Consider the following 22,511-nt stretch of genomic DNA (forward strand, 5'->3'; position numbering starts at 1 on the left):
GATGAAGGGGTTATGCCTGAAACGTGGATTCTCCTGTTCCTCCAATGCTGCCTGACCTGCTGTACTTTTCCAGCTCCATGTTTTTCGACACCATTCACCTAACCTGCACATCTTTGGATTTTGGACATAGCTCTGTGCGTTTCATGCATTTCACTCTCTCTGGTGACCAGGAGATTAATTGATGATTTCCATTCAGCCCTCGGGATAATGCTCAAGTAGAAGTTAAACATAGTGGAAATAATGAAGGAAACACAGGAAATGTTTGGGGATCATGCTGGTGGCTTGTGGACACAGATCAGAAACCAATCTGAACATCATATCCTGCAGTGAGATACTTCCAGGGAATTCACATCCCAAGAGGGACCCATCACTGCCAGGGTTTTGTTGCTTTCAGGAGGGAAGCGATGGTTGGGTTAGTGCCTTTTACCAAAGGGGTAGCAGGGGCATAAGGGGCCGAGTGACCACCCGGAAACGTTCTTTTCGCCGATTGGTCAGATTTTGGCGCCAGAATGAATTCGGGGCGGGGCCTGGGAGAGGAGTAGTCAATGAGGGGAAGGGGGCGGGGCCTGGGGCGAATTGGCGCGAAACTGGGGACAACGCGGCGGCGCGAGAGAGAGAGAGAGAAATAAATAGAGGGAAAGAAATACAGGAAAGGGAGAAGATATAGAAAATAAACAGAGGGAGAGAAAGTGAAGAGGAGAATCCCCGAGAGACCGCGGCTCCGGCTCCACCCCCGCACTCTCACCCCCCGGGCCCACTCTCCCCCCGGTCCCCCCCCCAGGCCCCGGTATGTCGGGTTTCGATGACCCCGGGGTGTTTTTCAGCGACAGTTTCGGGCCTGACCCCCCGGGGGACGCGGGGCAGCTCCGTCGGACTCAGCTCCAGAAGCGGCTGCGGGATTTCCTCCGGCAATACCGGGAGGGCAGCGACCGCACCGGCTTCACCTTCAAATACAGGTCCGTCCCCGGGGGGGGGGTGAGGGGTTAATCTGGGGGGGTGGGGGTGAGCGAGGGGGTAATCTGGGGGGGGCTGAGGGTGAGCGGGGGTTAATCTGGGAGGGGTGAGGGGTTAATCTGGGGGGGTGAAGGTGAGCGGGGGTTAATCTGGGAGGGGTGAGGGGTTAATCTGGGGGGGTGAAGGTGAGCGGGGGTTAATCTGGGAGGGGTGAGGGGTTAATCTGGGGGGGTGAAGGTGAGCGGGGGTTAATCTGGGGGGTGAGGGTGAGCGGGGGTTAATCGGGGGGGAGAGGGTGAGCGAGGGGTTAATCTGGGAGGTGAGGGTGAGCGAGGGGTTAATCGGGGGGGAGAGGGTGAGCGAGGGGTTAATCTGGGAGGTGAGGGTGAGCGAGGGGTTAATCGGGGGGTTGAGGGTGAGCGAGGGGTTAATCTGTGGGGGTGAGCGAGGGGTTAATGGGGGGGTGAGGGTGAGCGAGGGGTTAATCTGGGGGAGGGGGTGAGGGTGAGCGAGGTGGTGGGTGGGGGTGATCGAGGGATAAATCGGGGGGGTGAGGGGAATGTGGGCAGATCGGGGGCATGAGGCAGGACTGGGGAGTGAGGGGGGGGGAGTCGCGGTGTGTTGGAGGATCGATGGGGGTGAGGGCATCCGGTGGGGAGATGAGCTGGAGCGAGGCGGAGGGCGTTTGGGGATGTCAGGGGGGTGAGGGCTTCAAGGAAGGGTTAGGGGTGTCAGGAGAAGGAGCTGGGCATGAAGTCAGCAGGGTGGGGGAATCCCGGCATGGTGGGAAGGGAGTGGGGGGGGGGGGGGGGCAAGGAGGAGGGAGGTCTGAAGGAGGTGGGGTAGGTGTTCAGCGAAATGGGTGTTGGGGGGAATTGAGGGAAAGGAGGAGTGAGAAGAGGGTGTTAGGGGAATGGGTGGGTGTTGGGGAACTGGGTGGATATTGAATTGGAGGAGGGATGGGGTAATGAGGCCAGTAGGGAGAGGATTGATAGGAATGGGGGGATGGAAGGTGCAGGGAAGCTAACCTGCTCTTTGCTGCTCTGGCATTTAATTCCTCTGGATTTTGACTGATGCACAGGGATGAACTGAAACGTCACTACAACCTGGGGCAATACTGGATCGAGGTGTCCCTCGAGGATCTGAGCAGCTTTGATGAGGATTTGGCTGACTACCTTCTCAAGCAACCGTCTGAACACCTGCCGCTGGTAAAAACCCAAAGGCATTCCCCTTTGCCTAAGATATCAGGAGGGAGCATTTCCTTCCCTGCATGGACCATTCTCCATTCAGTGTGACCGCTGACCATGGTTGGGAGGAATCTCAGGCTTGAAATGTGACACAGGAATAGCAGAGCTGGTGTACCATTGCCCTGGCATTTCCAATACTCTGGAATGCACCCTTTCTGTAAAGTTAGTAAATGCCACATGCATTTGTGATACCCAAGCAGTCAAATAGTCTGGAGTTGTCCAGGGCTGCTCATGGTGAATGAGGTGCTTGGTGAGATTATTTGTAGTAGGTTGTTCCTGGTTCCCATAGGGCTTGACCTGAGTCAGTTTCCTTGCAGATTGCCAGTCGTATTCTTCTTGCCACCTGGTTCTATTACTAGGGTGGAAGGTGATGATTTAAATGTTCTCTGAGGAGGGCAAACTTGGGTTGATTAATTAACACCAATGCCACATTCCCAGCTGAGAAAGATTAGATTAGATTACTTACAGTGTGGAAACAGGCCCTTCGGCCCAACAAGTCCACACCGACCCGCCGAAGCGAAACCCACCCATACCCCTACATTTGCCCCTTACCTAACACTACGGGCAATTTAGCACGGCCAATTCACCTGACCCGCACATCTTTGGACTGTGGGAGGAAACCGGAGCACCCGGAGGAAACCCACGCAGACACAGGGAGAATGTGCAAACTCCACACAGTCAGTCGCCTGAGTCGGGAATTGAACCCGGGTCTCTGGCGCTGTGATGCAGCAGTGCTAACCACTGAGCCACCGTGCCGCCCACAAAGATGTGTGGTATCAGCCCACTCTAGGGTCCTCGTCGCGGGGTGGGGACTGTGCAGTGTGTCAGTGACTGTAGTTATATCGGTGTGTGTGTGTGTCTCTCTCTCTCTCTCTCTCTCTCTCTCTCTCCCTTCGCTTCCCGTTCCCTGCAGTTGGAGGAGGCAGCGCGAGAGGTGGCAGATGAAGTGACACGTCCACGCCCAGCTGGTGAGGAGACGCTTCAGGAGATCCAGGTCATGCTGCGGTCCAGTGCCAACTCTGCTAATATCCGCAGCCTGAAGGTAACAACCGGGGAGGGGTTTCTGGTGAGATGTGCCCCTGCCAGTTGGGATATCAGGGAAAGATTTATTAAGCTCTCACTCTCTTCATGAAGCATTTCATTGCCATATCCTCTTCGTGTATGCCCCCCTTGTGGAAGTTCTGCTCCCCTCCATCAGGATTTTCATTTTTCTTGTTCAAATATACCAACCTTTTCCTAGCTATAACCAGTTCTGAAGAAGCACCGCTGGACTTGGAATATTAACTCTGCTTTCTCTCCCACAAATGCTGAAGAACTGCTGAGTTTTTCCAGCAGTTTCTGTTTTAGTTTTTGATTTCCAGCATCTGCAGTTTTTATGTAGATTAGATTACTTACAGTGTGGAAACAGGCCCTTCAGCCCAATAAGTTCACACCGACCCGCCGAAGCGCAACCTACCCAGACCCGTTCCCCTACATTTACCTCTTCACCTGACACTACGGGCAATTTAGCATGGCCAATTTACCTAACCTGCACATTTTTGGACTATGGGAGGAAACCCACGCAGTTTTGGGGAGAATGTGCAAACTCCACACAGTCAGTCGCCTGAGGCGGGAATTGAACCCGGGTCTCTGGCGCTGTGAGGCAACAGTGCTAACCACTGTGCCATTTGCTTCATACTTTATCCTGTTGTGTGCATTCTGAAGATTAGATTAGTAAGTGATGAGCAAGCCAAACTATGTTGGTGATTTTTAGAAGATTGGTGGAATAGAAAATGGAGAACATTTTGTTACAAATGGACAGGAGCGTTGGTGAGATCCACAGCTTTTAACTAAAACAACTGCACAATTTTGGACACCGCTCCTTGAGAAGGTATGGACTTGCATTGGAGGCAACTCAGGGACGGTTCACTCAGCTGATTCCTGGAATAAAGGGGTTGGCATCTGAGAGGTTGAACACATTTGGCCTATCCTCACGGGAGTGTAGGAGAATGAGAAGTGATCTTATTGAAACATATGAGACCAAAGAATGTTAGTGTTTTGGAATGAAGAGAATGCGAAAGTGGTTAACAAAAATGGTTCCAGGAACAAGAAACTTCGGTTGTGACGATTGATTGGAGAGGTTGGGTCTGTTCTGCTTGGAGAGAAGCCAGTGAAGGGAGAAGTTTCTGGTAAAACAAATAAGGGCAGGACATACTCAATTAAAAGTCGGGCCTTGGGTAGTGTTGTAAAACAGAGACATAGGGGTTCAGATGCATAGTTCTTTTGAAATTTGTGTCACATATACACGGTGGTTAAGGCATTTAGCGTCCTTGTCTTCATTGCTCAGATCTTTGAGTAAAGGAGTTAGGACATTACATTGAGATTGTACAGTACATGGGTGACACCCCTTCTGGAATACTGGTCTCTCTGGGAGAGGAAGGGTATTATTAAGTTGGGCAGGGTTGAGAAGAAATTAATCAGGATGTTGTTGAGATTGGAGGGTTTGAGTTGTGAAGATAGGCAGGGACTTTTTTTCACTGTAGCATAGAACATTGAGGGGCGACCTTATCGAAGTTTATAAAATCATGAGGGGTATAGATCAGATGAATGGCAGAGGTCTTTCTCCTACGGTGGGGGATTTCACGAGTAAGGGGGATTTTGAGACTTGGGGGCATATTTGTAAGGAGAGGGGAAAGATTTAAAAGGGACCACAGAGGGTGGTGGGTGTATGGGATGAGCTGCCAGAGCAAGTGGTAAAGTTGGTACAATTTCAATGTTTAAAAGATACTAAGATGGGTACATGGATAGGAAAGGTCTAGAAGGATATGGGCTAAATGCTGGCAAAAATAATGATGCACGCACTTTAATATCAAGCCAATTTACTAGTCTAATCTACTTATTATCTATTAGAGAAATAGGCAAACTAACAAGTGAGTATACACAAATACATGAGTCTGACACTGGCTTCTATCTGTCGGGGACTCTGGTGATAGTGACACTCGAAGCTCTGTCTCAGATTCCATGGCACCAACGTTGTGAACCCCTGCCCAATGGTTTAAAAAGTCTAATAAGTGGGGCAAAGTCCCTGATACTAATGGTATTCTGAATCTGAGATTGTGCGTTTAATCTCCCTTTAATAATTGCTGTAGTAATTTTCCAAACTTCACAACGGGCTGAAAAACAAATCCAGCTTGCCCCTTTGTTTTTGCAGTTTTGTCATCCACTGTATAACCAAGATGGTGCCAGAGAATGACGATATGTACACTTCTCACTGTACTCTTGTATGTTTTTGGAGTCATATACAGCATGGAAACAGACCCTTCGGTCCAAACCGTCCATGCTAACCAGATATCCCAACCCAATCTAGTCCCACCTGCCAGCACCCGGCCCATATCCCTCCAGACCTTTCCTATTCTTATACTCATAACAATAAAGTCTAATTCCAATTCTGAGTTACACAACAGGGCAGTACTCAGATGCGGTCAGTGGCATGTGCTCACCTTCCATGAAAAGCAGGCTGTTTTTGTATTAGACTTGCTTTTCATGTTCTTTTACATTTTCATTCCAATTAACCCTGAACAATTCATTTGAAGATACAACTTCAAAACCCAAGACTATACCCACCACCCTTCTCCGAAACTCCGATATGTTTAATTCAGTCTCTTGGACATAGTCTTGCCAGCGCAGGAAACGGTCAAGTACACCGTTGTTGTGCTCCCTCCATAGCCTGACATCCTTCCTCAAATAAGGAGATTAAAACTGCACATAGTACTGCAGGTGTGCAGCTACCAAGACCCTATACTATTGCAGTGAGGCCTGTACTCAAATCCTCTCACTATGAAGTCCAATACCTGTATACTTTCTGCAACCTTCACTGGCTATCTCCTTACAATGGCTGGGAGACAAGTAACTCCCATGTCTTGTACTTTCCCAATCTATCGCAATTTAGATAATCTGCCTTCCTGTTTGTGCTACCAAAGTGGATAATCTACCCTTAATCAACATTATAGTTCATTTGCCATGCAATTGCCCACTCATTCAACTTGTCCAAGTCACACGGAAGCATCTCTGCAGCTTCTTCCACATTTCACCATCCCACCAACCTTTTGTGTCTGGGCTATGGTCGCGTCCTTCGTAATCCAGAGGCCCAGACCAATGCTCTGGGGAACCTTGAAGATAAGAATTAGGAGTAAACAGTCTGCCCGTTATCTAAGACTGTGTTCCCTGGTTCTGGATCACCACCACTATGTAAAAATTCCACATTCTGTGTAATGTCTAAAGGCGAATGTTTTTAAATACCATCCAGGCAAATTGCTGTCTGTGTTTTATAGATTGTTTTTTTTAATGAGGTGTGAGGTTTTGCCTGGCACTGTTTTAATACTCCCTTTCCCCCGTCAGTCGGACCAGATGTCTCGGTTGGTGAAGATTCCCGGCATTGTGATCTCTGCCAGCTCAGTGCGGGCCAAGGCCACCAGAATTGCCATTGAATGTCGTGGCTGTCGCAACGTCATGAGCAACATCGCGGTCCGCCCCGGGCTGGAAGGCTACACCCTGCCGCGCAAGTGCAACACGTGAGTGTGAGGCGTGGCATTATCGAGTCTGGATGGTGGGTTGCTGAGGCTATGCCCCTGCTCCCTGACACCTTCACTCCCGTGTCGAAGATTCGCTGCCCACGGCCTGACCTTATTTGCATTGGTGCCTGGTAAAGCCAATGAGTGAGAAACAATGTCCATCATTGAACTCCCATCTGTTCCTGAATTGTGCTGCTCGTTCCTCTGGTTTTTCAATATCCTCGTTAGCTACACATCTGGAACGGGCTCCCTAGCTTACACTGTGGAGATTTGTGGGGCCCTCCCTTAGTTTGTTCCTACCCTAATTTATTAAAGGTTTCAGGTTGAAAAGTTTTATTTTCTGGGTAATTTTTTTTATGTTGGTGGGGGGACAGGGGTGGGTAGAGATTCGTTGGTCGGTCTGCCTTCAAGTTCAAGGCCTGGGATGGCTGTTGCTGCTTGCACTGAGGATGACGGAGGCGTTGTGTGTGTGTTGCAGGGAACAGGCCGGGCGCCCAAAGTGCCCCGTGGACCCATACTTCATCATTCCTGACAAGTGCAAATGTGTGGATTTCCAAACCCTGAAGCTGCAAGAAGCTCCTGACGCCGTCCCTCATGGAGAGATGCCCCGACACATGCAGCTTTACTGTGACAGGTACTGGGGTGGGGTGGGGTGACGGAGGTCGGGGTACACTGGGTGATGGGGATGCAGTCAGGCCACACCAGGCAGTTAACTCTGACTGTGCCTTCCTGGGCAGCAGCAGTGAATAGGGCAGTACAGTGGCTCAGTGGTTAGCTCTGCTGCCTCACAGCACCAGGGACCTGGGTTAGATTCCACTCTCAGGTGCCCATCTGTTTGGAATTTGCAGCCTCTCACTGTGACTGCGCGGGTTTCCTCTGGGTGCTCCGGTTTCCTGCTACAGTCCAATGATGTGTAGGTTAGGTGGAGTGGCCATGTTAAATTTGCTCATATGTCCAGGGATGTGCAGGCTAGGTGGACTAGCCAGGGTAAATCCAGGGTTACGGGGTGCGGGTGGAGGAACCAGCATCCTGTCAGTGCAGATTCGATGGGCTGAAGTCTTCTCTCTGCAGAGCACAGGTTCTATTAATCTATTTCCGCCCCCAGTGAGTAATTGTCCGGTTCTTGTCAGGATCCTGGTCGGGAGGAGGTGGGTGCAGTTACCAATGTGGGACCTGCTGCATCAATTCATGGGGTTTCTCTATGTAGGAGTAATATGTTGTGGGTAACGGAGAGTCTGTAGGTGTACAGTATCTGGATTTACAGAAGGCAAGGTGCCAAGCAGAAGGCCATTGTGAAAAGTAAGGGCTCATTGTTTAGGGGGTAACAGATTGGGATGGATGGGTGATGGATTGGCAGCAAACAGTATTCTCACATTGGTCTTTATCTGATTGGACAGTTATGACAAGTGGAATCTTGCACGGATCTGAATTGCGGCCTCAGCTTTTTACAATTCACACCCACTGATCTGGGGGTGTCAGGGCCTAACTTTGCAGACAGCACCAAGGAAGGAGGAAAATACATTGTGAAGACCACATGTGGTTACAGGCCGATCTAGATAGGTTGAGTGAGTGGGCAAAAAAATCTGGCAGAAAGTGTATAATGTCGAAAATGCAGTTCACTTTGGTAGGAGGATCTAAAAAGCAGAGTATTGCATAAACAGAATCACTGCAAAAATCTACATGTTTTGTCACTAGAAGTTATTATGTAGGTACATGAAGTGATCAATGAGGCTAATGAATTTGCTGTCCTTATAAGTGGAGTTGAATGCAAACTTATGAATTTTATGCTCAGTTCACAGGGCATTGGTGAGAGCACATCTTGACTATGGTGTAGAGTTTTGGTCATCATATTTAAGGACCAATGCAGGTGATTCACTGGAGGCTTGTGGCTGAGTTCAGAAGATGGGGCACTATTTTGCAACTGAGTTTTGGGGTTTGTGCCCCTCTGTACCTCCATGCTTGGCTGGTGATGTGGTGTTGGTAGATGGAATTGGCCTTTAATCTCCCACCCTCACCTCCTACTGGTGACTGACCTTCTGTCTCACAGACGCCATCTCTCTCTCTCTCTCTCTCTCTCTCTCTCTCTCTCTCTCTCTCTCACACACACACACACACACTTTGTCTCTCACTCTGTGTCTTCACTGCAGGTATCTGTGTGATAAAGTCGTCCCTGGCAACCGTGTCACTATCATGGGGATCTACTCCATCAAGAAAGCGGGTGCAGGCCGCAACAAAGGCCGTGACCGGGTTGGAGTGGGGATCCGCGGATCCTATATCCGAGTGGTTGGAATCCAGGTCGACACTGAGGGTACAGGTATGTCCTGCTTCTCACCCTGACACAGACACTCTTACACTCAGACTCGGACACACGCACACCCAGACACACATCCCTCCATTACCTCCCCTATGTGAAATTGTTGACTGGGCTGCCTTAACATTCAGGTCCTCAGATGGCACAGGGCAATGAAGAGCCAGTGAATTGTCCCACTGATTCTGACCATACTTTGATGACTATGATCCCTCTCCCTTCAACTCTGAATTCACTGGACCCTATTCCAGGGTCTGAACCAGGACCTCTGTGGTACTGAGGGAGTGCTACACTGTCGGAGCTGCAATCTCTCAGCCACCAGTTCACAGAGATGAGCAGGGGATTGGAGTGTTATTCCTAGTGTCCTGGTCAATATTGATCCCTCAGGGAACATCTCAGTGACCTATCATCTGGATATTACCCTGTTACTGTTTTTGGGAGATGACTGTGCACATTAGCTGCCACACATCCTCTGCAGGCAGTGACTGTTTCAAAAGTATGTCGGCTGGAAACGGCCGAGGGATATCATGAGGTTATTGGAAAGTTTTGTCCTTTTTTTTGCATGAATCACAATTTGATTTATTCATGTAGCTTAAACCTGTTTCCAAGATGCTCTTCATGTTCTGTTTCAATAGATCATGTGTACCTTAATCTGGTTTGCCCCTCGACTGTGCTTGGGTTTTCTCCAAGTGGCACGGTGGCTCAGTGGTTAGCACTGCTACCTCTCAGCGCCAGGGACCCGGGTTCAATTCCCCCCTCGGGCAACTGTCTGTGTGGAGTTTGCACATTCTTCCCGTGTCTGCGTGGGTTTCCTCCGGGTGCTCTGGTTTCCTCCCATGTGCAGGTCAGGTGAATTGGCCATGCTAAATTGCCCCTAGTGTTAGGTGCATTAGTCAGGGGTAAATGTAGGGGAATGGGTCTGGGTGGGTTGCTCTTCAGAGGGCTCATGGGTCTTGAGGTCTGGTGTGGGATCTTCCTATTTTCCGTGGGAGAGACCCATGTAGCCCGATCTAATCGGGGAGGGTTTTGTTTAATTTTAATTGGTGAATAAATTCTGGGACTGAGAGCCGGCAGTGAGCTGACCTGATCTCTGATGGGGAGTCATCTCTCTGGAACTGGTGTCCTTGATCTCACAATAGTATCATTATCCTTAGGACACAGTCTGTCTGGTACCACAGCCCCACAGGACGAGGAGGAGTTCCGCCAGCTAGCTGCCATGCCCAACATCTACGAGACCGTTGCCAAAAGCATTGCTCCCTCCATCTACGGCAGCTCTGACATCAAGAAGGCCATTGCATGCCTGCTGTTCGGGGGCTCCAGGAAGCGGTGAGTGTTTGTGATGTGGAAAGGGGTGGTTCTGTTAAAGGGTTTAATCCATCAACTTGCAATCTTGGTCTGACCCTGCATCAATGTAATCTTCTCCTCTGTGTCTCATTATGGCTGTGTTTTCAGCTGCCAGGTGAGGTGCAGCATAATCATGGTGGAGCAGTCGCTGAAGGCCGGCATGTAGGTTCAGCAGGCAGTGAGGAAAACTAATAGCGTGCTGCCCTTAGAGCGAGAGGATTTGGGTATGGGGTAAGGATGTCTTGCTGCAGTTATATACACCTTGGTGAGGGTATTGTGTGTAGTTTTGGTCTCCTAGTCTGAGGACAGACATGCTTGGTATTGGGGGAGTCCTGTGAGGCTTCACCAGACTTGCTGGGATGGCAGGACTGACACATGGGGAAAGACCGGATCAACTGGGTATGTACAGGTAGTTCTGTATAAAGTGCGTTTGGGCCGCGCAATTTGGCTGTAACGTCACTGAAGAATTGGGGAACGGTATTTTGGAGAACGCTTACCTCTGTTGGAAATAGTGCGATTCCAGCAGGTATCGGTTTGCGCGCTGCATGCGCTGATGTCCATGGTGAAATCTATGCTGTTTTGCACATGAGCCACCATCTGTACATGTGCAACACTGTACAGATGGTGGCTCATGTGCCACTCTGTGCATCCACCGAAGTCTCTGCACGTGCTCAGTGTCAGCTGCCAGCAGCAGCATTCTGAGAGAGGTACTGTACAGTGAGAAGTTTTCTTACTCTTATTAATGCACTGTGTTAAATTTACTTTGTTAATTGTTGTGGTTCTGTTCGCCGAGCTGGGAATTTGTGTTGCAGACGTTTCATCCCCTGTCTAGGTGACATCCTCAGTGCTTGGCACCCTCCTGTGAAGCACTTCCGTGATGTTTCCTCCGGCATTTCAGAAACATCATGGAAGTGCTTCACAGGAGGCTCCCAAGCACTGAGGATGTCACCTAGACAGGGGACAAAACGTCTGCAGCGCAAATTCCCAGCTCAACGAACAGAACCACAACAACGAGCACCCGAGCTACAAATCTTCTCACTAACTTTGAACACCTACGGGCGAGAGGCGCTAAGATAAGCCAGGAAATGGGAATCCTGTGCCAACTGCCTAAGCGCCACATACAAACAGCTCCGGGAGGAAACATCACAGAAGGGCTTCACAGGAGGCTCCCAAGCACTGAGGATGTCACCTAGACAGGGGACAAAACGTCTGCAACGCAAATTCCCAGCTCGACGAACAGAACCACAACAACGAGCACCCGAGCTACAAATCTTCTCACTAACTTTGAATACTTTTGTTAATAAATATAATTTCAACCTTCATTCAGGCTGTGCTATACTTGGCGTTAAGATTTTGGGTGATTGTTGAGCAATCATGAGTGATTTTGTTTTTTGCTGGTCAGCCCCTTATCCCACTTTTCCCAAAAGCCCCTTTGTTTCCATTAAGTGATTTTCTGTGAAGCAAGGTTTTGCTGGATTGCAAATACAGCTTCATAGGAGAACACCCTGTACTCACTGGAGTTTGGAAGAAAGAGGGGGAAATCTTATAGAAACTCCTGATGGGACTAAACCAGCTAGATGTGGGAAGAATGTTCCGGATGTTTGGAAAGTCCAGAGCTAGCGGTCACATTCTAAGAATAAAGGGTAAGCGAGTTAGGACTGAGATGAGGAAGAAGTTCCTCACTCAGAATCTGTAGAAGTCTCTCCTGTAGGGAGCTGGTGGGGCCACTTGATTAGATATATTCAAGAGGGAGATGGGCATAGTCCTTGTGGCTAAAGGGATATGGGGAGAGTGGGAATGAGATACTGAGATTGCATGGTCAGCCGTGATCATATTGAATGACGGTGCAGGCTCGAATGGCCTACTCCTGCACCTAGTTTCTAAATCATACCCTGAAAATCTCTTCACTTTGTACCCACTTCCTAAAACATGCCTCAAAATCTGCTTTCAACCAAGGTTTTGGTGGTCTGTCCCGACACCTTGGTATCTGATTTTGTTCAGGAATCAAACAGTGCTGGTGTGTGCTGTAAGGTTGCTGAGAGTGTGTGTACTTTTCAGTGTGTGTGTGCTTGCTCTTACCTTAGTTCCGCAGACTGGGATTTGCCTCAAAATGGGTCACAGTCACAGAAATCGGAGAAAACCCATTTAGAATTGAGAGGAGGACCATGTTCACATGGCGTGGCCAGTTTTTGTTATCCTCTGCCGCACCGCCATGAAAGTTCATTTATTGAATATATTTGATGTGTGTGCATGCAAAATGCATTGCCTGGGAACGTAGTGGAGGCAGGTTCAATTGAGGAGTACTGGATAATTGTTTGGATGGAAGTTGTTGGTACATGGAGAAAGCAGGAGTTTGACATTAAATAATGTTCTTTTGAAGAGCTGGTACACACATGATAGGCCAAGTAGCCTCCTATAACAATTCAGATGTTCAAAAGTGAAGTGAATAGATTTCTAGTTACTTAACTACATCTGGATATGCTGATAGGGGAGGGGATCAAGGTACAACATACCAGTGATTGACTGGGTGGTCTAACTGGCCTTTGCTTCTCCCCCTCTAGTCTGCCGGACGGTCTGACGCGGCGAGGTGACATTAATTTGCTGATGCTTGGGGACCCAGGGACGGCCAAGTCTCAGCTGCTGAAGTTTGTGGAGAGGTGTTCACCCATCGGGGTAAGCATGGCTACCTGCGAAGGTTGTGAGGAGACCTGAATAATTCACCTGCTCTGCTTCTCTGTGTAGTTCTCAGTGCCATTAGATTAGATTTCCTACAGTATGGAAACAGGCCCTTCAGCCCAACAAGTCCACACCCTCCGGAGGGTAACCCACCCATTCCCCATATACACCCCTGACTATGGGCAAAATAGCATGACCAATTCAACTAACCCGCACATCTTTGGACTGTGGGAGGGAACCGGAGCACCTGGAGGAAACCCACGCAGACACTGGGAGAATGTGCAAACTCCACACAGTCACCCAAGGCTGGAATTGAACCTGGGTCCCTGGTGAGGCAGCAGTGCTAACCACTGAGCCACCCAATTCTGTTTTTTCCCTCTAACCGAATGCGTTGTTCCTTTACAAATAATAATCTAAAACACCATTTGAATGCAATCTATCTCCACCATTCCCCACCTCCATTATTTTATTTCTTCCAATGACACTATTTTGCTGCTATTACCAATCCAATTGCTTTAGATTGGCATTGCTCTAGTTCCTAAATTCTTCATGAGGGGGAGCACATTCTCCTTTACTCAATTATGACCCGTTATGATTTTAAAGGCCTCTATCAAATCTCCTCCCTGCATTTGCCGGTCCAGGGCAAACAGTCCCAGCTTCTTTAATCCTGCACTGAGGCCTAGTATTACAGGCCTTGGCTCCTGGTGTCAGCCGAAGCTCCTGATTCCTGAAGAAGGACTCATGCCCGAAATGTCGACTCTCCTGCTCCTCAGATGCTGCCTGACCTGCGCTTTTCCAGCAACACATTTTCAGCTCCTGGTGTCAGCCTCAGATGTGGTGTTGGAGCTGGGATCTCAAGGTCACGGGTTGAATTAGCTTATTGATTTATGAGCCAGCTCCAGATAAAATGAGCGGTAAAACTGTTGGGTGGGTCAGGGAAACCCAGAATCCCTCAGGACTGGCAGTCGTCTGTTCCAGCCTACGTGTGACTCCAGTCCGACCCTCCCCACATGGCCCTGAGGTCAGCAATAAAGGTCGCTTTTCCCTGTGTCCCTGGGAGTGCTGAGGGGCTGGTGCTGTTCAATTTGCTGGCTCCACTGGAAGCAGGAGGGAGACTGTCTGCATGCCACGGTGACTCCTCTGCTGATAGGTGTGAACTGTTTTTGTGTTGTGTAGGTGTACACGTCTGGGAAGGGAAGTAGTGCGGCCGGACTCACTGCTTCAGTCATGCGGGATCCATCCTCTCGAAACTTCATCATGGAGGGGGGCGCCATGGTTCTGGCTGATGGGGGCGTTGTCTGCATCGACGAGTTTGACAAGGTACGAGGGAGTGTGCTCAAAGGCTCTCTGGAACTAGTCAATGTAGACCGGACCAGCTTGTGCTGTCTGATCCAAAGCAAGATTCCTTATATGGGTCAGCGAGTGGGTTGCATTGAATGTCATTTTGTCAAAATTTGAACATTAAATTACCTCAGTGTGTCAATTATTTTGAGGAGGGAACTCTGATAGTTCTGTGCTGCATTGACCCTGCAAGTCTGATAAGGTGGGTGATCTCCCATGACGAGAAAGGTGTGTTTATTAATGTTTTAGTGCAATACAAAACTGCTCAATGATCATTTGGTCCAACTACTCTAACTCTTTGTGTCAGTGAGTTGAATGTTTTGCCCCAGTTGAGAAATTTGAAAATAGGGGTTGTGTTCTTTGAATGATGGGTTCACTGTAGGGTGGAGGTGAGGTGAGCAGTCTCCACTTAAAGACTCGTGAATCTTTGAAATTGACTCCAGCGAGCTAGTGGAGGCAGCAGTGCAGTGGCTACGTCACTGGGCTAGTAATCTAGCACCCCTGGGTCATGTTCTTAAAATTTGAATTTGATAAAATCTGGAATTGGAAAACTGTCCCCATAGTGACCGTGTAGTAAACATCTATCGGGTTCACTCATGTCCTTTTAGGCAGGGAAATCTGCCGTCCTCGTCCTGGTCAGACCTATAGGCGACTCCAGACTGACGGCAGCGTGGTTGACTGAGTGTCTTTCGCCGCCCCCTTGAAATGGCCTAGCAAGCCATTGCATTCAAGAGCAGTGAGGGGTGGACAACAACTGCTGGCCCAGCCAGTGACATTCATGTCCCATGCGATCCTAAAAGAAATAGCAGGGATAGGGGTAGAATGGCCTGGCGCCTTGAACTTTGCTGACTCCAGTCTGCTCTGTCTCAGATGCGTGAGGACGACCGAGTGGCAATCCATGAAGCCATGGAGCAGCAGACCATCTCCATTGCCAAGGTGAGAGGCCAGCCCCAGGTGGGGGGCCATGCTTGGGACTGTGACTCTGAGGTCAGAACGCTAGGAGGAAGTTTTGTTGTGTGCTTTGTCAAACGAGAGTCTTCATTTAGGGTAGGAAGGTGGGATTTTCCAGGGAGCAGGGAAGAATGGAGAGACCAGCTCAATGTTCTGTGTCGTGGGACTATCCTGACAGGCTGAATGGCCACCTCTGGCACTGGGACCATTCTGTGAAGGGAGGTTGGAGGTCACAGTTGAAAGGCTGAGATGATGGATTTGTATGAAGGCATGGGCTGACAGCTGGAACTATTACTGGGGACCGTGTTTCCTTGTGGATTTGAATGAACTTTGCTGATCTGGAGGCCTAGATTTGCTTACAAGCAGATAAAACATGTCCAGAAACCCTAGCCACTCTGCTCTACATCAAAGACACCTTGGAAATGATTGCCAGACTACTCCGACCTCTTGGCATCCTGGTAGCTCACAAACCCACCAAGACACTAACACAGCAGCTAATGAACTTGTAAGACCTATACAGACAACAAACAAAACTAATGTCATTTACAACATGCCATGCAAGAACTGTAACAAACACTATATTGAACAAACAGGCAGAAAACCAGACGCCAGGATACATGAACATCAACTAGCCACAAAAAGACATGACCCACTCTCACTAGTATTCTTACATATGGGTGAGGAAGGACAACACATCCATCCTAGGACAAGCCAAACAGAGACATGCACGAGAATTCCTAGAAGCATAGCATTCCAACCGGACCTCTCTCAACAAACACATTTCCTTGGATCCCATTTACCACCCGCCTGAGGTGTCGGGCCTGGGACATTAGGGTGGGTGTTGTTGCTGGGGACTAAGTCGGTCAGTTGAGGAGGGTTGCCACTGTTAGAGTGGGTGGCAAGGATGTTTTGCAGAGCTGTGTGTTGCAGGAATATTGGAGACTTGGAGGATTGATGGGAATCCTAACTGTTCCACAGGCTGGGATCACGACCACTCTGAACTCACGCTGCTCGGTTTTGGCTGCAGCAAACTCTGTTTTTGGTCGCTGGGACGATACGAAAGGAGAGGAAAACATTGACTTCATGCCAACCATCTTGTCTCGATTCGACATGATCTTCATCGTGAAGGACGAGCACAATGAGGAGAGAGACATGGTGAGGCTAGGGTCAGCAGTGATGCTGGTCATGACACTGAGGCTTTAGTTTGGGAATATGAGGAGAGACTGTGGGGTAAATTGATGAGAATTCAGTTTGCAAGTAGGTAGGATGCTAGTTGTGATTATTTAAACTCTCCAGTGGCAGTGTAGTGGTAATGTCACTGCACTGGTAGTACAAAAAACTTCCAGGCTAACATTCAGGGGTCATAGGTTCAAGTCCCATCATGGCAGATGGTGAACTTTGATCTTTTACAGGATGTTGGTTCGGCCGCATTAAGAATACTGTGTACAGTTCTGGTCGCCACATTACAAAAAGGGATGTGGACACTTTGGAGAGGTTGCAGAGAAGGTTTACAAGGGTGTTGCCTAGTATAAAGAGAGGTTGAGTAGGTTAGGTTTATTTTCATTAGAAAAAAGGAGACTGAGGGGGGACCTGATTGAGATTTATGAAGTAATGAAGGGTACTGACAGGGTGAATAGAGACCAGTATTTTCCCAGGGAGAAGGATTCAATAACAAGAGGTCATGTTTTCAAAGGTGAGCGGTGGAAAGTTTAAGGGGGATACACGTGGCAAGTACTTCACACAGAGGGTGGTAGGCGTTTGGAACGCGTTGCCAGCAGAGGTATTAGAGGCAGGCACGGTAGATTCATTTAAGTTGCGTCTGGACAGATGAGTAGGTGGGGAGCAGAGGGATACAGATGCTTAGGAATTGACTGATCGGTTTAGACAGTACATTTGGATTGGCTCAGGCTTGGAGGACTAATGGGCTTGTTCCTCGGCAGTAAACTTTCTTTGTTCTTTACGTGGAACCTCCTGTTGAGGTGGATTAGAATGTAAAATTGAAGCTAGTCTTAGTAAAGGTGAACATGATGACGAGCAACAATTACTGCAATGGGCCAGATGGGTTTTTAATGCCTCTTAGGGAAGGAAACTGCTATCCTTACCTGATGTAACCTAGACAAGGGTTCAGACCTGCAGTAATATGGTTGATTCTTAGTTTTATTCTGAAATGGCTGAGAGAGCCACTTGGTTCAAGGGCAACTAGAGATGACAACAACCATGTCCTGTGAATAGTTCGGATAAATTCCAGTGGTACCCAGGGTGAATTGTGCGCCAGCCGATGACCTCGTGTTTGGTTCCTTTGGTTTGTCAAGAAACTCATTTTTTGTTTGTTTTTTGTTTCTCCTCTCTGCCACAGATTCTGGCCAAACACGTCATGAATGTGCATTTGAGTGCCCTGACCCAGACCCAGACAGTCGAGGGAGAGATCGAGCTCAGCAAGCTGAAGCGTTATATCTCGTACTGCCGCACGTGAGTGAGGGGGGGGACAGCCAGACTGCTTTTGCGATCATTGAGTTTATTGGGATGGGGATGCGTGCGGTGCAAAGGAGAGGATAGAACTCGTTTTATGCCTCCGCTCCTGGCTGGGAGTTGGTCAAGACCTGGAGATTTGAGTCCCACCCTTGGCAGTTAGTTGAGGATTGAATTATTTTAGCCTGGAGTCATGGGTAAGCCAGTGTGAAGGGAGACAAACTTTGTTGCATTGTGCATTTGAGTAACCACCTTGTTTTTGTGTGCTGGGGGAGGGTTAGATGAGGCTGCATGCCTTTCAGTATAAGCTGTTGGCTCTGCTGGGTGAGTAGTTGGGACTGGGATTTGTTGGAACACAGAAAAAAGTGCTGGAGAAACTCGTCAGGCCTGGCAAAGACTGTGGACAGAAAATATAGTTAACGTTTCGAGTCCTGTAACCTCTCGTAACAACTTCTAAACAGAGGCTGTTCTGATTATTTTTATTTGCATGTTTCAGATATCCAGCATCCACGGTTCTTTGTTTTATTTTGGGGTGGGGTGCTTCAAGGGTTTTGGTAAGGGTGTTTCTGTATTTATAACCTCCCCGTCTCGGGGTTATCTCCTGCAGGAAGTGTGGGCCCAGGCTGTCGGCAGAGGCTGCAGAGAAGCTGAAAAACCGGTACATCCTAATGCGGAGTGGGGCACGGGAACACGAGCGAGAGAGTGATCGGAGCAGCAGCATCCCCATCACTGTCAGGTCGGTGTCAATTGCTCAGCCCTCGGTTACCGCAGTGCCAACAACCCCCTTCCCCCCAACACCTTCGTTGCCACCCCCTCCTGTATCCACTGACTCTATCTCTTCTCCCCCACCCTGCAGGCAGCTGGAGGCCATCATCCGGATCTCCGAGTCACTGGCAAAGATGAAGCTGCAGCCGTTTGCCACGGAGCGTGACGTTGAGGAAGCCCTGCGGCTGTTCCAGGTCTCCACCCTGGACGCGGCATTGTCGGGAAGTCTGGCTGGTGAGTGAGGCGGGGGAGCAGTTCGTCGAGAGGATGACGTCTGCTGGCTTTGTGTTTCGTTGTGCCAGAGCGAGGTTTTGCGAAGGGGTCTGCAGTGGCCAAAACCCCCCTGGATCTTCTGAAGTAGTGCCATTCACCGACATAACGCAGTGTTACCATTGCGGGGTCAGGAGCTGGCTGAGTGTTTGGGAGGGCCTGCAGGCAGGGGAGGGGATGGTTCTTGGTGCACTGAGGCGAGAGGATTCTTACTGGGATGCGATGGAGGGAGGTCTCCTCTCTGGGTCCTCTGAGCCCATGCTCTGCCTTTCTTCACCCCACCCCCAGGAGCTGAGGGCTTCACCACAGCGGAGGACCAGGAGATGTTGGCTCGTGTTGAGAAACAACTGAAGCGTCGCTTTGCCATTGGCTCCCAGGTTTCTGAACACAGCATCGTCCAGGACTTCCTCAAACAGGTGGGTGGCTCACTTGCCGGGACTGGCACTGACAGCAATGGACCGAATGCCCCAACGCCACATTTGCTGGTCCTGGTGCTGAACAGAGAGGGGCAGTTGACTTGTGGCTGGAACTCAGCCCCAGGCTGGTCTTGATGAAATCAAATGCCAGAAGTTGAGGTAATAAAAACATTAAAAGCCCCATCACCTTGTGGCAGTCAGGTAATAAGACACCAGTGCGAGCAGTAGTGCTGTGGTTTAAATCCCACCCTGAATTCATCAATCCACCTGGAATATGAAGCTGAAACAAAAACAGGAAAAGCTGGAAAAACTCTGCAGGTCTGGTAGCATCTATGGAGAGAAAGCAGAGTAAACATTTCAGGTCTAGTGACCTTTCTTCGGAACCAGACTCAAACCTTTGACTCTGCTTTCTCTCCTCAGGGATTCTGCCAGACCTGCTGAGTTTATCCAGCTGTTTTTCTTTCAGATTTCCAGCATCTGTAATTCTTTGTGTTTTTTTTTGGAACATGAAGCTCTTTTCAGTCACGGTGACCATGACAACGAACATCATTTTATCCTCTGGTTCACTCAGGCCCCTTTTTGGGGAGGAAATCTGCCGCCCCTCACCTGATTTGACCCACAGGTGATCCCAGACTCCAAACCAGTTTTCAAAAGCCTTCACCATGGGGGTGAGGAGTTGTTTTTTCCCCTGTGTTGTTGCATTTTTTTTCAGTAGAGGCAGGGTCACTTGAATTTTATTAAGGTAGCTTACAAAATATTCACACACTGATTCCTGGGGTGATGGGGTTATCTCACTAGGACAGTGTACACAGGGTTGGACCTATAATCTCTAGAGTTTAGAAGAATGAGTTGTCATCTTATTGAATGCCATAAGGTCCTGAAGAATTGACTGGGTGAATGCTGAGGCAATATCCCCACCCCGAGTGGCAGAGACCAGAACTCTCTCCCCCCTCCCCCTCCTACCCCCACCCCCGAGTGGCAGAGACCAGAACTGGGGGAGAGAGAGTTTAACTAGAAGGGGTGTCCTTTAAAACTTGGAGGTGATGATAATTTGTTGGAAGGTCGAGAGTCTTTGGAATTCTCCTCACCCCGAGATAGAAACCACACAACACCAGGTTATAGTCCCACACGTTTATTTGGAAGCACTAGCTTTCGGAGCGCTGCTTCTTCATCAGGTGAAGACAACCACCCAGTGAAGGAGCATCGCTTCGAAAGCTAGTGCTTCCAAATAAACCCGTTGGACTATAACCTGGTGTTGTATGAGTTTTAATTTGGTTCTCTCCAGTCCCACACTGGCACCTCCACTTCATTTCTCCCTGAGAGTAGTGAAGCCTGGGCAATTAAATATTTTGAAGGCAAAGTGTTTTAGTTAATACATGTCAAAGATCTCCTGTCATCATGACCATGATTAGCTATGATCTTATCAAATGATGGGCCAAATGGCTTGCTCCTGATTAGTTGTGTTTGTATGACTCTCTACCAGCCCTCTGAAATGGCCTTGCAAGACTCCGTTCAGGGAGAGTTAGAGATTGGCAACAAATGCTGGTCCAGCCAGGGGTGCTGCACACCCCGATTAAAGACTGAAGGGAGAGAAAAGTCAGTTGGTCTCCATCAGAACCCGGCCGAAGAGAAATGAAACGCACAGCAATGCTGGAGAGCTTTGGGAGCCAAACTTACCAGCTGCTCCCATTCCCTGTCTGAATTCAAATCACCCTGAGGCCTCTCACTAGCAATTACCTAGCCAGAGCCAAAGAATTGTGTCCAGTTCTGGTCAGTGTTCCTGAGAGGGGGCAGAGGAGTTCTGTCAGAATGGTTCTACAGTTTCAGAAGGCAGTTGAGAATGAGGTCACGTTGCTGTCGCATGTAGGCCAGACAAGCTAAAAATGGCAGATTTTCTTAAACCATGAATGAACTGGATGGGTTTTGGCTTCAAGATTCAGCTGGAGAATGTCGAGGTACAAGATTCTGACAGATTTAAATGACATAGACAAGGGTATTCCTTTTTCTGATGGGGATAGCCTGCAGCTGCTTGGGTTGTTTTGTAGGGGAATTAAGAAAAGTGAGATTGAACTGAGGCATTCAGTTAGTAAGAGTTAAAGTTTGGTAAGGTAAAGAAATTTGCATGTAGTTAATCGCTGGCGAGACGTGAGTTAAACTTCACTCAGACTTGAAAGATTAAACAAAAACTTGCAGGATTCCTAGCTGTGGGAGCAGAGATTGTTGTAGACATGGGAGAAGTATTCCAATGGGGAAAGTGAGAACAGGGCAGTGGGGGTTAATTTATGATTGACTGGGGGCTTTGGGGAACAGGTGGGCTGTTGGGACTGGAGTGGTTTAAACACGATGAGCTGAATTGCTACTCATACTGTTAGTAATGAGTGTCCCTCTCCTCGTGCTCTGTTCTCTTGCAGAAGTATCCGGAACATGCCATCTACAAGGTGCTGCAGCTGATGATGCGACGAGGTGAGATTCAGCATCGAATGCAACGCAAGGTCCTTTACCGCATCAAGTAATGGTGACTGTGGTGAGGGGGTGAGGCTGGGGCCTCTGCAGCCACCTTGCACTGTCTGTGTGATCCACCCCTTTCTGCCTGTGTGCCTGCTGTCCCTGCCCTGGGTCCAGAACCAGGGTACCAAGGTGACGTGGCAGTTATTGGTAACTGGGAGGCTGAAGGTGGGGACAGGCTGGACGAATGGCCTTCGGACAGCCATAGCTTTTGTCCTGTTATTAATCACTGGATAAGGAATTTGTGACACTCTATCTGACAACTCTTTTAATTCTTCAATAAAGTTGCTTGCCAGAACAGTTTCTGTTTCTAACCTGTGTGTTTGTATTCATTGTGACTCTTATTCGGACAGTGCCTGTCTTCAGGAATATGTCCTTTGTTGGCCCTCCTTGAATATCCTGGTGGGGAGTTTTGCTACTGTTATTCTGGAGGCTTTACACTGTTCTGATTGGTGGTTGGGATCCTAAGCAGTAGTGAGGAAAAAGAAGCAAGGTAAGCCTGACAGTGGTGGTGGATAAGTTGCTGGAAGGGATTCAGAGAGACAGGATTTACCTGTATTTGGAAAGGCATGATTAGGGATAGTCAACATGGCTTTGTGCGTGGGTAACTGTTCATAAACCTGATTGAGTTTATTGAAGAACTGACCAAGAAGATAGATGATGGCAGATGCCCCCAGTAGATATTCTTTACATAGACTTCAGTACGGCCTTTGAC

The 22,511-nt window shown here is 48.9% G+C and overlaps 1 protein-coding gene across 1 annotated transcript; it reads left to right on the plus strand.

Moving 5' to 3' along the window:
* The first annotated feature begins 581 nt into the window (after positions 1 to 581).
* mcm5 (minichromosome maintenance complex component 5) lies at positions 582 to 22,096 on the plus strand. Its single transcript, XM_060849721.1, has 16 exons — positions 582 to 956; positions 2,036 to 2,162; positions 3,115 to 3,243; positions 6,579 to 6,751; positions 7,230 to 7,385; positions 8,899 to 9,065; positions 10,214 to 10,385; positions 12,965 to 13,076; positions 14,256 to 14,399; positions 15,291 to 15,356; positions 16,350 to 16,526; positions 17,728 to 17,840; positions 18,448 to 18,576; positions 18,697 to 18,839; positions 19,164 to 19,291; positions 21,703 to 22,096. Exons 1-16 carry the CDS (start codon positions 790 to 792, stop codon positions 21,802 to 21,804), a joined length of 2,205 nt encoding a protein of 734 aa, XP_060705704.1. The 5' UTR covers positions 582 to 789; the 3' UTR covers positions 21,805 to 22,096.
* The last annotated feature ends 415 nt before the right edge of the window (positions 22,097 to 22,511 follow it).

Source organism: Hemiscyllium ocellatum, chromosome 33 (assembly GCF_020745735.1).
Source record: "Hemiscyllium ocellatum isolate sHemOce1 chromosome 33, sHemOce1.pat.X.cur, whole genome shotgun sequence".
Taxonomy (NCBI): domain Eukaryota; kingdom Metazoa; phylum Chordata; class Chondrichthyes; order Orectolobiformes; family Hemiscylliidae; genus Hemiscyllium; species Hemiscyllium ocellatum.